The sequence below is a fragment of the Mytilus galloprovincialis genome, chromosome 3 (genome assembly GCF_965363235.1).
Source record: "Mytilus galloprovincialis chromosome 3, xbMytGall1.hap1.1, whole genome shotgun sequence".
NCBI lineage: Eukaryota > Metazoa > Mollusca > Bivalvia > Mytilida > Mytilidae > Mytilus > Mytilus galloprovincialis.
This window is the reverse complement of record NC_134840.1, coordinates 33,318,301-33,330,962: the sequence shown is the minus strand read 5'-3', so window position 1 is coordinate 33,330,962 and position 12,662 is coordinate 33,318,301. Positions and strand designations below refer to the sequence as shown.

At 32.2% G+C, this 12,662-nt stretch overlaps 1 protein-coding gene across 2 annotated transcripts in view; it reads right to left on the bottom strand.

Moving 5' to 3' along the window:
- Positions 1-3,413: 3,413 nt before the first annotated feature.
- Positions 3,414-12,662, bottom strand: part of LOC143067764 (DNA polymerase alpha catalytic subunit-like) — a 65,751-nt gene continuing 56,502 nt past the window's right edge. Inside the window, exons 37-40 of one of the 2 annotated variants that reach the window (XR_012976022.1) lie at positions 7,355-7,471; positions 6,968-7,061; positions 5,488-6,533; positions 3,414-5,419 (exon numbers count right to left, since the gene is read on the bottom strand). Coding sequence is in view for 1 of the 2 variants with exons in the window: in XM_076241276.1 (XP_076097391.1) it covers positions 6,373-6,533; positions 6,968-7,061; positions 7,355-7,471 (372 nt within the window). In the remaining variant the exon portion in view is untranslated. Of the gene's footprint in view, positions 6,534-6,967; positions 7,062-7,354; positions 7,472-12,662 lie in introns of both variants that reach the window. The other variant, XM_076241276.1, reaches the window with a different exon arrangement.

Sequence of the window (12,662 nt, the reverse complement as noted above, 5' to 3'; positions counted from 1 at the left end):
GTCTAGGACAAATATAAGGGTCATTTTCAAAAAATGTCGAATTTTCAGTACACCCATGCTAAAATTTATATTTCTAATGGAAATTTCAGTTGTGATGGTTTAAATGAAAGCTTGTTGGATTTGTGATTCAGAACATTAATAATAAACACACCTTACATCTTTTTTGATAAGATTAAACTGTATTTAAGTCCGATTTTGGGGGTATTTGTGTGCGTACAGTGTCAGAAAAACACATTTCAAATGTTTTTTTCGATTTTCTGACCGCCTTGATATTTGATTTTACATTTTCCTGTGAAGAATGTGATATTTTACTTATTATTGTTAACTATATAAGTGAAATGTATAATGAGAGAAACAATTATAATGTCATTATATGAACTGTGTAATTGACGTCTCAACTTAGGGAGCTACCATTTGATTTTTATGGGGGGGGGGGCTGAAAAATGTTGTCCTGCCTTTTTTTTTAGCTGTAATCTCTGTCCTGCCTTTTTATTGTTCACTCTGTTCGGTCCTGCCTTTGTTTTTTTTAGTTTATCCTGACTTTTTTTTACCTAAACTGTTTTTTTTTTGCAAGTGTCTCATCCTGCCTTTTTTTTAACTCAAAACTCCTGTCCTGCCTATTTTTTTCAAATTTCATCCTAGCCCCCCCCCCCCCCCCCCCATAAAAATCAAATGGTAGCTCCCTTATAATATTATATATAAGCATAATATTTGAATTAATAATTTTAAAGAGGAGGCATGCTGTCAAAAATAGTATTATAATTCAAATTAATAATCAATGCTACATGTTTGCAGTGTTTAATGTCTATCGTTTTGTGATTAATATGCCTGTCTGTCTGTCTGTCTGTTTGTTTTTGTTATGTATTTAAGTTTTTGTTTTTGTTTTGTATTTTAGTAACAATCCTATTGTTTGGATTTTATACTAATAAAATTCTTGTTTTTATTCTTATTCCTTGATATCTGCAAAAGGGACTTTTTAAGAACGTTAATTATTACTCTAACGAAAAATCGTAGCTTCTTTATCATTGTATGTAACATATTATCTACAAACTAAATTAAATCAGCGTACGGGAGATTCATGTCCATCCTGTTACCGCTACTTAAATCAGCCGTTAAATTATTCTCCCTATGAATATTGAATCAGTCAGTGTTGATTTCAAAAGTGCAAAGTAATCTTTACATTTAAAACGCCACGTTTCTTGAACGACAGTGTAGAGAAAAGAAATTTCAAGACATTTAGTCAAAAAAATAGAGTGTACCTTTTTTCATGTCTATGCTGTTACCAACAATTTTGATTAGTTACACCAACAGTATGCTTGTAAAAAGGGCAATAACGTGTTGGAAACCAAATTCACAATAGAAAACCATAATCACTTCACCAAAGGGAGTAGTTATTTCACAACAGCAATCAAAAACGAAAAAATTTGTCTATCCTGTTACTAAGGTTGCTATGGTTACAGTAACAGGATAGACAATTGTAGACAACAATGTCGTTAAATTTTTTATCTTAACATATAGGTGTAAAAGGAATGAAATATTTCGTTGTTTGAACTCATCTTAAGGTTATAACGTCTTAATCTTCCCAATTAAACATTTGCAGGTGCAATACTGATATCGGTAATGGGATAGACAAAAAGTTAACATGATAGACTTTTCTATATAGTTATTTATCAGAAACGTACGTTCCTGTTACCAATGAAATAACGAGAAGAGTAAACTAACTTATGAGGGATTTACTGGATGTTGGGTTATTTGAAAGGGTGAAAAAATGCCGAACAATATACATTGCTATCTTAGACTTGCATTACTGATGGTAATTTTTACGACCTTTGAAAACCAATTTTTAGAGGCATTTTTCAGTACAACCTGGAAAATTGGCAAATAATCTATCATTTTACAGAATGAATATATATATAGAAGTTTATTCTCTTGAAAACCATCTAATTGGCTACGTAAAACAAGCTTAACATTTTATCTAAACCTTTTCTTAATAACCCAAAATTTCTTTTGAAAATGGTAACAGGATAGACAAAATATTGTACCACCGATCAAAAAATGTTGCAAGATATTCTTGTATGACATCATTTAGATTGCATCTTTTGATATGTTGTTCTTAAAGTACTGTTTGTTTTGATTTGCTTATGTAGAGGGTTGTTTGAATAAGTAAGTTTTAATAAATTTTTCAATTTCAAATTCGACATTTTTTGAAAATGACCCATAACGGTTTAACCGGCATGAGGACCTTGCAAGGTACGCACATACTAAATATAATTATCCTATTTCTCATAAAAAGAAAGAAATTAACATTACAAAACATCACTTTTTTTTTCAAGTAGTCACTGAACCATGAAAATGAGGTCAAGGACAATGGATATATGACAGACAGAAAATTCATTACATAAGGCATCTAAATATAAAATATGAAGCATCCAGGTCTTCCATCTTCTTAAATATAAAGCTTTTAAGAAGTTACCTATGCCACTGCCATGTCGAGCTTTTCTATGACAGAAGTTGCAGGCTCGACAACAATACCACCTGAGCTGTCAATAATATTTTTAGTGTAGTGTTCTACTTTTGGGACAAATTATATCATAGTATGGACAGTTTTATGTGAAGGGGGTCTTGAATTCTTTTGACAGCTTCCGAAATACAATTTTTAACCTTTTTTAGCAGGTCCAAATCACCATTCTACATTAAAAATTCATGACACAATTTTTTTTAGTGTAAATTCATCCCACTGCTTGCTATTATAGGCATAAAACATCAAAGTGCTTGTAAAGCATAGAGTGGCAAGATTGTGTTCATTTATCGGTGGAAAGCAAAATTAAATATTGCTTTGTCAATAAAGCATTGGTTAAAGTCTATTCAACTACAATTCTGGACAATGGGAGATAACTCCAATTTCTAAAGATGACTTTAACAATGACTTCATTTATATTTTAAGAACAGACATGTTTCCTGCACCTTGCAAAAGAAATGTTCTTGACAGGTGGAACATCATTCTGTGACTTGAAGATCTGGGCACTTATTAAATGGATAGATTTCTGGAAATGTTTATGAATATGATGTATAAAATGTAATGATCAATGTACTATATTTTGTGTATTGAATAGGTAGTGGCAGTTCCATAGGGATTTGATTGCATTTCGTGTAATCTTTACCCAAAAAATAAATTTAGAAAGGGTATTAAACAAAATGGCAAGTAACAAACTGTCAACACTAGGGACTATATTTTAAGACAAGGAATATCAAGGGATCATAATGGTATTCCTGGACCATGTGGACATTTAGGAAGTGATCAAAACTTTTTTTTCATATCTAAAAATGTTTATTTCTCCAAAACAAGGGCAGGAAAATCCAAAGAAATCAAAATCAATCTGGAATGGTCATATTATATTATAAAACATTAAAAGTGCAATTTAAGTATATTTATTACATCTAAAAATACAGATCTATAAGTTATGTTGACAGTATTATATTGTATACAGACAAATATAGAACAATTATACAAACATAAATAGAAACTTTAAATATCTACAGTTTAATAATTATCAAAAATATGAATTTTAGGTGTGCTGCCCTGATAATACAAGATTCAAAACCACAGGATTGAAAAATAAGATTTCCAAAATGTAATAAAAATTGAGTAAGAAAACCAAATTGAAAGCAAATATAATAAGCAACTCACAAATTCAACTACCCCACTACATAACGAAACAAGAATGTGTCCATAGTACTTGGGTGCCCCATCCGCACTATCATTTTCTATGTTCAGTGGACAGTGAAAATGGGGTAAAAAATCTAATTTTGCATTAAAATTAAAAAGATCATATCATAGGGAACATGTGTACTAATTTCAAGTTGATTGAACTTCAACTTCATCAAAAACTACCTCGACCAAAAACTTAAACCTGAAGTGGACATAAAGACAAACCGTCCCACAGACCAGAAAACATAATGCCCATAAATAGGGCATAAATAAATATCAGTTCAATATCTGAAAACATTGAAAGAAAAAAGAAGACTAGAATCATGCAATTTTCATTAATTTTGTATACCAAGAGGCCATAACTGCCAAAATACTATGTTCCCATGTTTTCTGCATGAAAAAATCATCTAAATATAAACATGAACAGTTAAATAGTATGATATATTAATACTGAAGGACATGGGTAAATCTTTTATTTCACTTGAATCCCCTCCATAGAGCACTTAAAATTCATTAAAAATATCGTTTTTAGATCAAAAGGGGTTGATATGTCAGGCCTAACCTGTATTCAATACCAAATAAGGCAAATCATTCTGAATGTTACTACTCAATAAAATAGTAATCCACAAATCAGATTAGCTGCTGCATTTATCTATATATTTTTACAAGCTTAACATACCTGCGAACTTTTTAAAATGCCCATGGGGGTTTTACGTGCAGGATGGCTCTTATAGTCCTAAAAAACCTTCAAGGGGGCCTTTAAATGTATATTATTGTTGTTTTTTTGCTTCTTCATACTCTTAAAAGCCTATAGCCATTGTGGATTATTGTAAAATTAACTGTTTTGTTTAAAATTGTGTACAAAATTACTCTTTCAAAACTTTCATTTGGGAGCTTTCATGGGGGAAAACCCTCACAAATAGTGACAGTTGGTAGGTATGGCTTAATTGTACATTCAAACTTATTTCATAAAATATTTTATTTCATTTAAGTGATAATTTTGTAAAATAAATAACCTGAGAGAAAAAAAAAATTGTACTATTTCGTAGGAATCTGTTACTTGTTATGTAATGAAAATACACTATGTCAAAAATATGGAATGACAAAAAACTGAACACATGGTGGAAGTTCTTGAATAATAATGAGTTGGAAAACACAATTTCATATAAAAATACAAAACAAATTTCTGAAGCAGCGTTTATTTCCTGAGCAATAAAATGTAAGCAATACTGAATAAGTATTTTGAAAATGATACATTTATATACATTTTGTACAATAATCAAGAGAAGAAAGTTTTTCTGAAGTATCTTTACCTTAAATAGCATGATGGTGAAGTGATTAACTAACAAATCAATGAAAACAAGTAATACTTTACTTCACTGACAATATAAGTATCAAGAATAAATGTGTTTAATTTGTCAATTATTTCATATCACAGTAGTCTCTGAATACACATTGTGATATTAACTTATACCTAATAAATAAAACAAAACATCATTACTGTATTGACTCCTTAAAAATTATTATGGATGTAACCAGGTTTTTTTTTTCTATGTGTTTACCAACGCAGAACACACAACTATCTTCTTTTCCTTCAAACATGCAACAGAACACATTGTGGTATTTTCTGTTTCATAAAAAGTCTAACAGAGCACACTGAAGTATTTGATTCCTTTATCTACACTGAACACATTGTGGTATTGTGTTTACCTACACTGAACACATTGTGGTATTATGTGTTTACCTACATAGAACACATTGTGGTATTATGTGTTTACCTACATAGAACACTTTGTGGTATTTTTTATTTCATAAAAAGTCCATCAGAACACATTGAAGTATTTCAATTCCATTACTTACACACAACACATTGTGGTAGACTCTATTCCTTCAACAATACAACAGGAAATATTTGGGTAATTTCCTATTCCTACATAGAACACAGTGTGGTAAGAGCTATACCTTAAATGACATAGTGGATAATGAAACTTTTCTAATGTTCCTAATTGGATTTGTATATGAAATTTTAACTTGAATAATTACGATTACAACATTTGCATCTTATTCCAGTAATCAATTACAAATATATAAACAACTTAGTGTTTATCTGAATCATGTTACACAATCATAGATTATCTTTAATAAACATCCATCTCCTGTGCATATTATACACCTGTCATCGTCAGATCTTGTCTGTATGAATCAAAATTAATAGTTTGGTCATTGCAAACTTAAGTATTGGTCAAATATGTGGAAAAAGTCATGGAACTCTGTAATACTATGGTCAAAATGATCATAAATGTTCACATTACAAATAAATTACATCCGAACATGCATTTCCACTTGAATAACGACTTTCTCACAGTCTACATTTCAATGCAAGTTTGAGGTGAGGCATTTTTTAACATTTACAAAATAATTTGACAAAGCAATAAAAGTATGTAAAACTTTCATATTTCATCCTAGATTCTAATCAACTCAATGAAATGCACGTGCATAGATTACTTTCACATCATTATATTGACTACTTGCCCAACATTTTTATATATGTGAATACTGTTTCAAGTGCTTTATGAAACAAACCCATTACCTGAGGTGGTAGTATTTAAAATTAAAACACCTGATTCTGTTTTAGTAGTTTGAAATCTTAACATGATACAATTTTACGATTCCAATTTAATTTCTGTTTTCAATACTGACAGTCCATCAAACAGTTTTGTCAAGTTGACCTCAGAATAAGCATTTTTTCTTAACCATTTTGTAGTAACATTCTTTAAGATGTCATAATGTTCTTTGTAGTCCTTAAGTCTTGTATTAGCCATTGCTGAAAACATGAATAAAAGTTGTGTTTTAGACGAGCCATTACTGACATATACAGTTATGTTGACTTGAGACAAAAAGAAATAGTTTTCTGTGAATAATCAAAGGGAGATAACTTGACATATTGTTGTTATTATAATTATGTTTTTGTCATCTAAATGGTTCAATATACATGCTCTGTTAATTCTTTATTAATAGGTGTAATATTCACAAAAATATAGAACAGGTATAAAACAGAATCTCTTCAAGGCTAAATTAGTAAGATCTTTAATTTTGACAATTTTTGTTTCCGTGTACGTACAAAAAAATACACAACCAATTACTAGTATTAATATTTTTCTGACAATGACCTAATATTTATGTAAAACAACACTACCCAGCATGCTTTATGTGCTAGTCACCAGATTAATGAAGACTTTGCTGAGAATAATAACTTACACTGTTCTTTGTCAGACAATTTCATCTTTGCTCTCTCATAATCAAATATATGCTGATAGAAACAAAGCTGTGTATACAACCATGAATCTGTTGTCTAAAAAACAATTATACATACTCATACATTATTTTCTATTTCTTTGCTGAATATTAGAGTACTTTATTATTTTGAACAATACCTTTTTGACTTTTTCCGTCTTCTTTTAATATATATCATACTGGTACCATAAGTTTATACAGATCGGTCAAATATTCCTTTAATTAGTTTCTGATTGCTATTCACATGTCGCGAGTCTTATGCTTAGTGATAAAAACACAACCAATTTAACTTTGTATACTGTTACATGAAAGTTATGATGTTTCAGTTATAATGTTTTCAGAATATCTAACCTGTGTATGTAGAATACCCTTATTACAGGCTGAACAGATAGGATGACCTCTCTGAAACGTCAGTGGCAATTTCCTTGTGACCATTCCACAGGCTGTATCTTCACATTTCATCCAACCCTGAATTATAATTGGACATGTTTAGCGTTATACCAACAAGAAGCTGCATGCAGTTGTACAAGCAAGCTACAGGCCATTTGATGTCATTTATACAGTGCAATACACCTTATCGCTATTTATTCCATTCCGGAAAAGTTCTAAAATTACACAACTTTTTCATCCAGTTGAAGCTATCTGGGACCTTGTTTAAACAATTCACCATGCATGTTACTTTTTAATGAGACCTGTTTAAACTACTGTAAATACTTCAAACAAAATATTTTTTTACTTCAATTTTAATTTTGAAAAAGTGGATCATACTCTATCAAAGTTTCTTAATGATCGCTTTCTAAAGTTTTTCCTCCCTCAGCTCACTACTGATGACCTCTATTTTTGGCGGCTTGACCCAAACAGGAAGTTGTATAAATGACTGTTTTTCCCGGATTGGACTAAATAGTGATAAGGTGTTAACAGTGTTCTCCCCAGAAATTTTTGATAGCATCACATTTGGCGTAAAAAATAAATTGTATTTTTTTCAATGTAATTTGTCGCGTCGTGGCAATGCTCTATTTTCTCTATGTTATATGCGTTATTGTTTATTACAAAACGTATTATATTGTTTGTATGCTATAGGCCCTTATTTGGTGAATAAAATATTCTATTCCACCCTATTCTTTGTGTCTATATTGTTGAATTCATAACTGAGAATACAATTAAACTATAACCATGATAACAGTATTTTCAGTTTATGTTTTCTATATTCATTTATAGTTCCAGAATAATTGTTTTTCTCTTGGAGCAAATAAAAATATATGTGTGGTTCCAGTAACCCTACCTACCCAGCTAAATGAATGAATGGTTTATTATAGTGCAACCTGTTTTAGATACAAATGCACTAAATATGTAGGAAATTACACTGTTCTTATAAAAAAAAAAAAAAAAAAGGGAAGAGAAAGTATCATATAAAAGCAATAAAATTTAAATTAAAAAACTTTTTCTTTATCATGTCTATGAAATATATTGGTTCATGGCACTCAGTGAATTAGTCCCACTACCCAGTTGTTTCTTTTTATCACAATGATATATATTTTGAACATAGTTATCTATAAACAAATGGTCTGTTAATGCTAAGTTTTCTCTGTCTACTGTGTCATTTGTGCATATGTAGTTATTATCCAGTGGCGGATGCAGGAATTTTCGAAAGGGGGGGTGCTAGCCCAGGGCAAAGGGGGGGTGCAAAGGTGCAAAACATATGTCCCGATTCAAATGCATTGATTGGCCAAAATAAAGGGGGGGTGCGCACCCCCGGAACCCCCCCCCCCCCCCCCCCCCCCCGGATCCGCCACTGTTATCTGAAAATGCAAATTTTTGTCATATCTGATCCTGTTCCGATCAGTAGTTTACACTAAAATATTCAATGGCCGCCGAAAGCAATGACAAATACGAAAATAAACAATGTTTGACAAAAGATTGGGAATGAATATGGCGTTTTTAATGCATTAAATGGATATAACATAACTAAAGCCAATAATGATCACTTTCTAAAGAAAGTACAAAACTTATTTAGCTCAAAATCAAAATTTTTACTCTCGATTCACAAAAAGTAATAGAAAGAGAAAGAAAGTAATACTCTGAAAGTCATAAAAAGGTACTACTCAACCTTTTTTTTAAAGAGAATTTTTATTTGTTTCTTTGAATTTTCATTTTGCAAACATATATTTCAATTTTTTTTATGATTTTCTGATTACATTTTCTCCTTGTCGAAATTTACGATTGCAGACCATGTGATATTAATCATGTCACAAGTAACAGCTTGGGGTATTCCTATCCAAACAGTTATCACCCAAAGGGCAATTAATACCTTTGTGATCACTCTAAATTGCCTCTATTGTCCGACTTGAAGGGATTACAATTAAAGGTAATGTACTTTTTTTATGGTCATAAGCGGTAATTAGATAAAAATCAAAATTTAGGACATGGCTTTGCTAAACGAGAAAAATAACATCTTGAAAATAATTAGCGGAAATTATTATAGCGTCACGGGAAGAAAACATAGCGTCGCATTACCCCGCCGCTAAAACGGCCTGGGGAGAACACTGGTGTATAGACAAATAAAATATTCATTCAACAGATTGAAAAGTAGTAGGTGTGAAAATGAATGGTGATTGCAATATAACTTTCACTATTGGGTTCATAAAAAGAACACTAATAAATATGCCCATATTATTCATTTCTAAAAGGGGCAATAGCTAGGATATATAAATTTTAAAATACGATTTTTTTTGTTCGATCATTTATGAAAGTGAAATAATGAAATAATAATTTGCTTTTAGCGGTTAGTATGGTTCAAATTTGTCAAAATAAACTAAGAAACATTGATGATGAATTATTCACTTGCAAGTGAATAATTCTACCTCATTGAATCCATATGCATGTGAACTTCCAATTAAACCCCTTAGCTAGAGATGGATACCGTAGATACTCGCTTATAAGTCGGAAGTTTGGGAGTAAAATTCAGAATCCAGAGAGGGGTACCGACTTATAAGCGAGATCCCGAGACCAGAGGAAAAATCCAAGCTCGAGAAAAGTGGTCAGGAGAAAATTTCCTGGTCAAAACTACGTTGGTGATTGCCAAACCTACATAAATCCTTGAATAAAAAGTTTTTGTTGAAAATAAATGACTACAATACTGTCTTTGTGTTTTATTTGTTCTTTGTTAACTTTTTTTCTGTCAATTTGTGTTAAATTTCCGACTGTTTCCGGTTTGTGTATTGATTCTCATGGTCACGTGGTTTGTGTGTGATCCCAACGGAAGTGCCGAGAACCAGAAATATAACAGGTAATAATGTACCAAATATATAAAAGGGTGTATTTGGTCGGAATAATTTCTTGTGTTGATATTGTTTTTGACGATATCAATATAATATCAATATAATGTTTAATAAATTGTATAAGAATAAAAACTATTTTGATGATGCATCTGTATGATAGAAATATACCTCATTTAAAATGTCTCAGGTGAACAAATTTATGGTTATTGATTGACAAGCCAATATAATCCATTGATAACCACTAATTAAGTGACAAAGAGTTCTATTCACTATAGGTGTGAAAAATATTACAGACAGGAAATATCTTAATTAGTTAATGAGTGTCGTTCTATAATCTTTTAATCCTCAAAACATGATTAGAATTATGAAGTGTGCTCATATTTAACTGAACTATCCAAGCTGTGAAAAATATTTTGAGCAAGTGTCAAAATTTTGATTATAAATATTAAGGTTATTCCTTCATCTAATCATTCAACAGTTATTTACCACAATGCCTAAACGCAAGAGAAACGCTTACGATGCCGACTTTAAGTTGAAAGTCGTTGCATACGCTGAGACTCATACCAATGCTGCCGCAGAGAGAGAGTATGATATAAACGAGAAACTCATTCGAGACTGGAGGTCAAAGAAAGTAGCACTTGCAACAGTGAAAAAAACTGCTAAAAAGATACGCCACAATCCTTCCCCTGTTGCCAAGTTGGAAGTTGATCTTAATACATGGGTATTAGATTTACGCAGTCAGGGATACGTCGTTACCCGCTCAGCTATTCGCCTTCAAGCCCTTACTATGGCCAAGAAAACAGATTATGAGACACCAACTGACTTCAAAGCATCGGCAGGGTGGTGTACACGTTTTATGAAAAGATATGGTCTAACACTTAGACAACGTACACATATTGCACAAAAGTTACCTGCCGATGTAGAGCACAAAGTAGCAAACTTCCACCAGTTTGTACTCAAAGAGAGAAAAAGCCACAACTACCCATTGATTGCCATCGGTAATATGGATGAGACCCCTATGACGTTTGATCTTCCATCAAATCGCACAGTAGACTCAAAAGGCTCCAAGACCATCAATATTAAGACCTGTGGTGCAGAGAAATCACACTTCACGGTCGTATTAGCCTGCCTAGCAGACGGTACCAAACTCAAACCAATGGTCATCTTTAAAAGAAAAACCAAGCCTAAAGAAAAATTACCAAGCGGTGTATTTGTAGAATGTAACAAGAAAGGTTGGATGGACGAGTCCTTTGTCAACCTTTGGGTCGACGAGATATGGGGCAAACGGCCTGGGGCACTCCTTCACAAAAAGAGTCTTTTGGTGTGGGACATGTTCCGGGCTCATCTCGTCGATTCTGTGCAAAAGAATCTACTTCGCCGAAAAACACACAAGGCAGTAATACCAGGTGGCTGTACATCCCTACTTCAACCACTAGACGTCAGCTTAAACAAACCATTCAAGACTAAAATGAGGGCATTGTGGACAGAATGGATGATTAGTGGTCCTAAAGAATATACTGCAGGCGGCAATCAGAGAAGAGCCAGTTACCAACAGGCGTGTGAATGGACAATAACTGCTTGGGATTCTATTTCGAAGGAAACTGTAATAAAGTCCTTCAAGAAGTGTGGCATTTCAAATGCAATGGATGGCTCTGAAGATGATGCTCTCTACGATGATCTCATCAATTCATCAGACAACAACACTACTACAACTACTGCAGAGGTTGAAACAGAAGAAGACAGTGAATTGGACGAGATGTACGACGACATGCCACTATCTGATCTACAAATGCAACTACTTTTCCAGGAAGATAGCGATGATGATGAAGAATTCTTTGGGTTTGGACCACAGGAATCACGTGAATGATGACAATGTTGTAAACTTTTAGTGACTTCTAGTGCTAACTTATCATTGTGCTTTAACTTTATTTATTGTTTGAATCATTATGTCTCAATATATTATGAATGATCTGTTATGAATGATTAAAATTGATCAATTTATATTTTTCGTTTGACTTTGAATTATTCAGGTTCGTGTTGGTTCATATTTGTTTATTTGGGTTATTGGTCATACACTACAAAATCATTGATGCATAAAAGTAAACAACACGAGGATAAATGAAACAGTGAATGAAACAACAAACAAGATATGGATACATCTTTATTATTATCAACATAATAAATAATATATATATACACATTTTACAAACAAACATTCATTCAATGCAGAAACAGACACAAAATGAACATAATTCTTGATTTTTACCGGTGACCAGTAACTGTCTGATACCCCAAAAAAAATTACCGATTACGGCCCGACTTATACGAGGGTCAAGACAAAAACCTCAGATTTTTAAGCTGAAAAGGACCTCCGACTTATA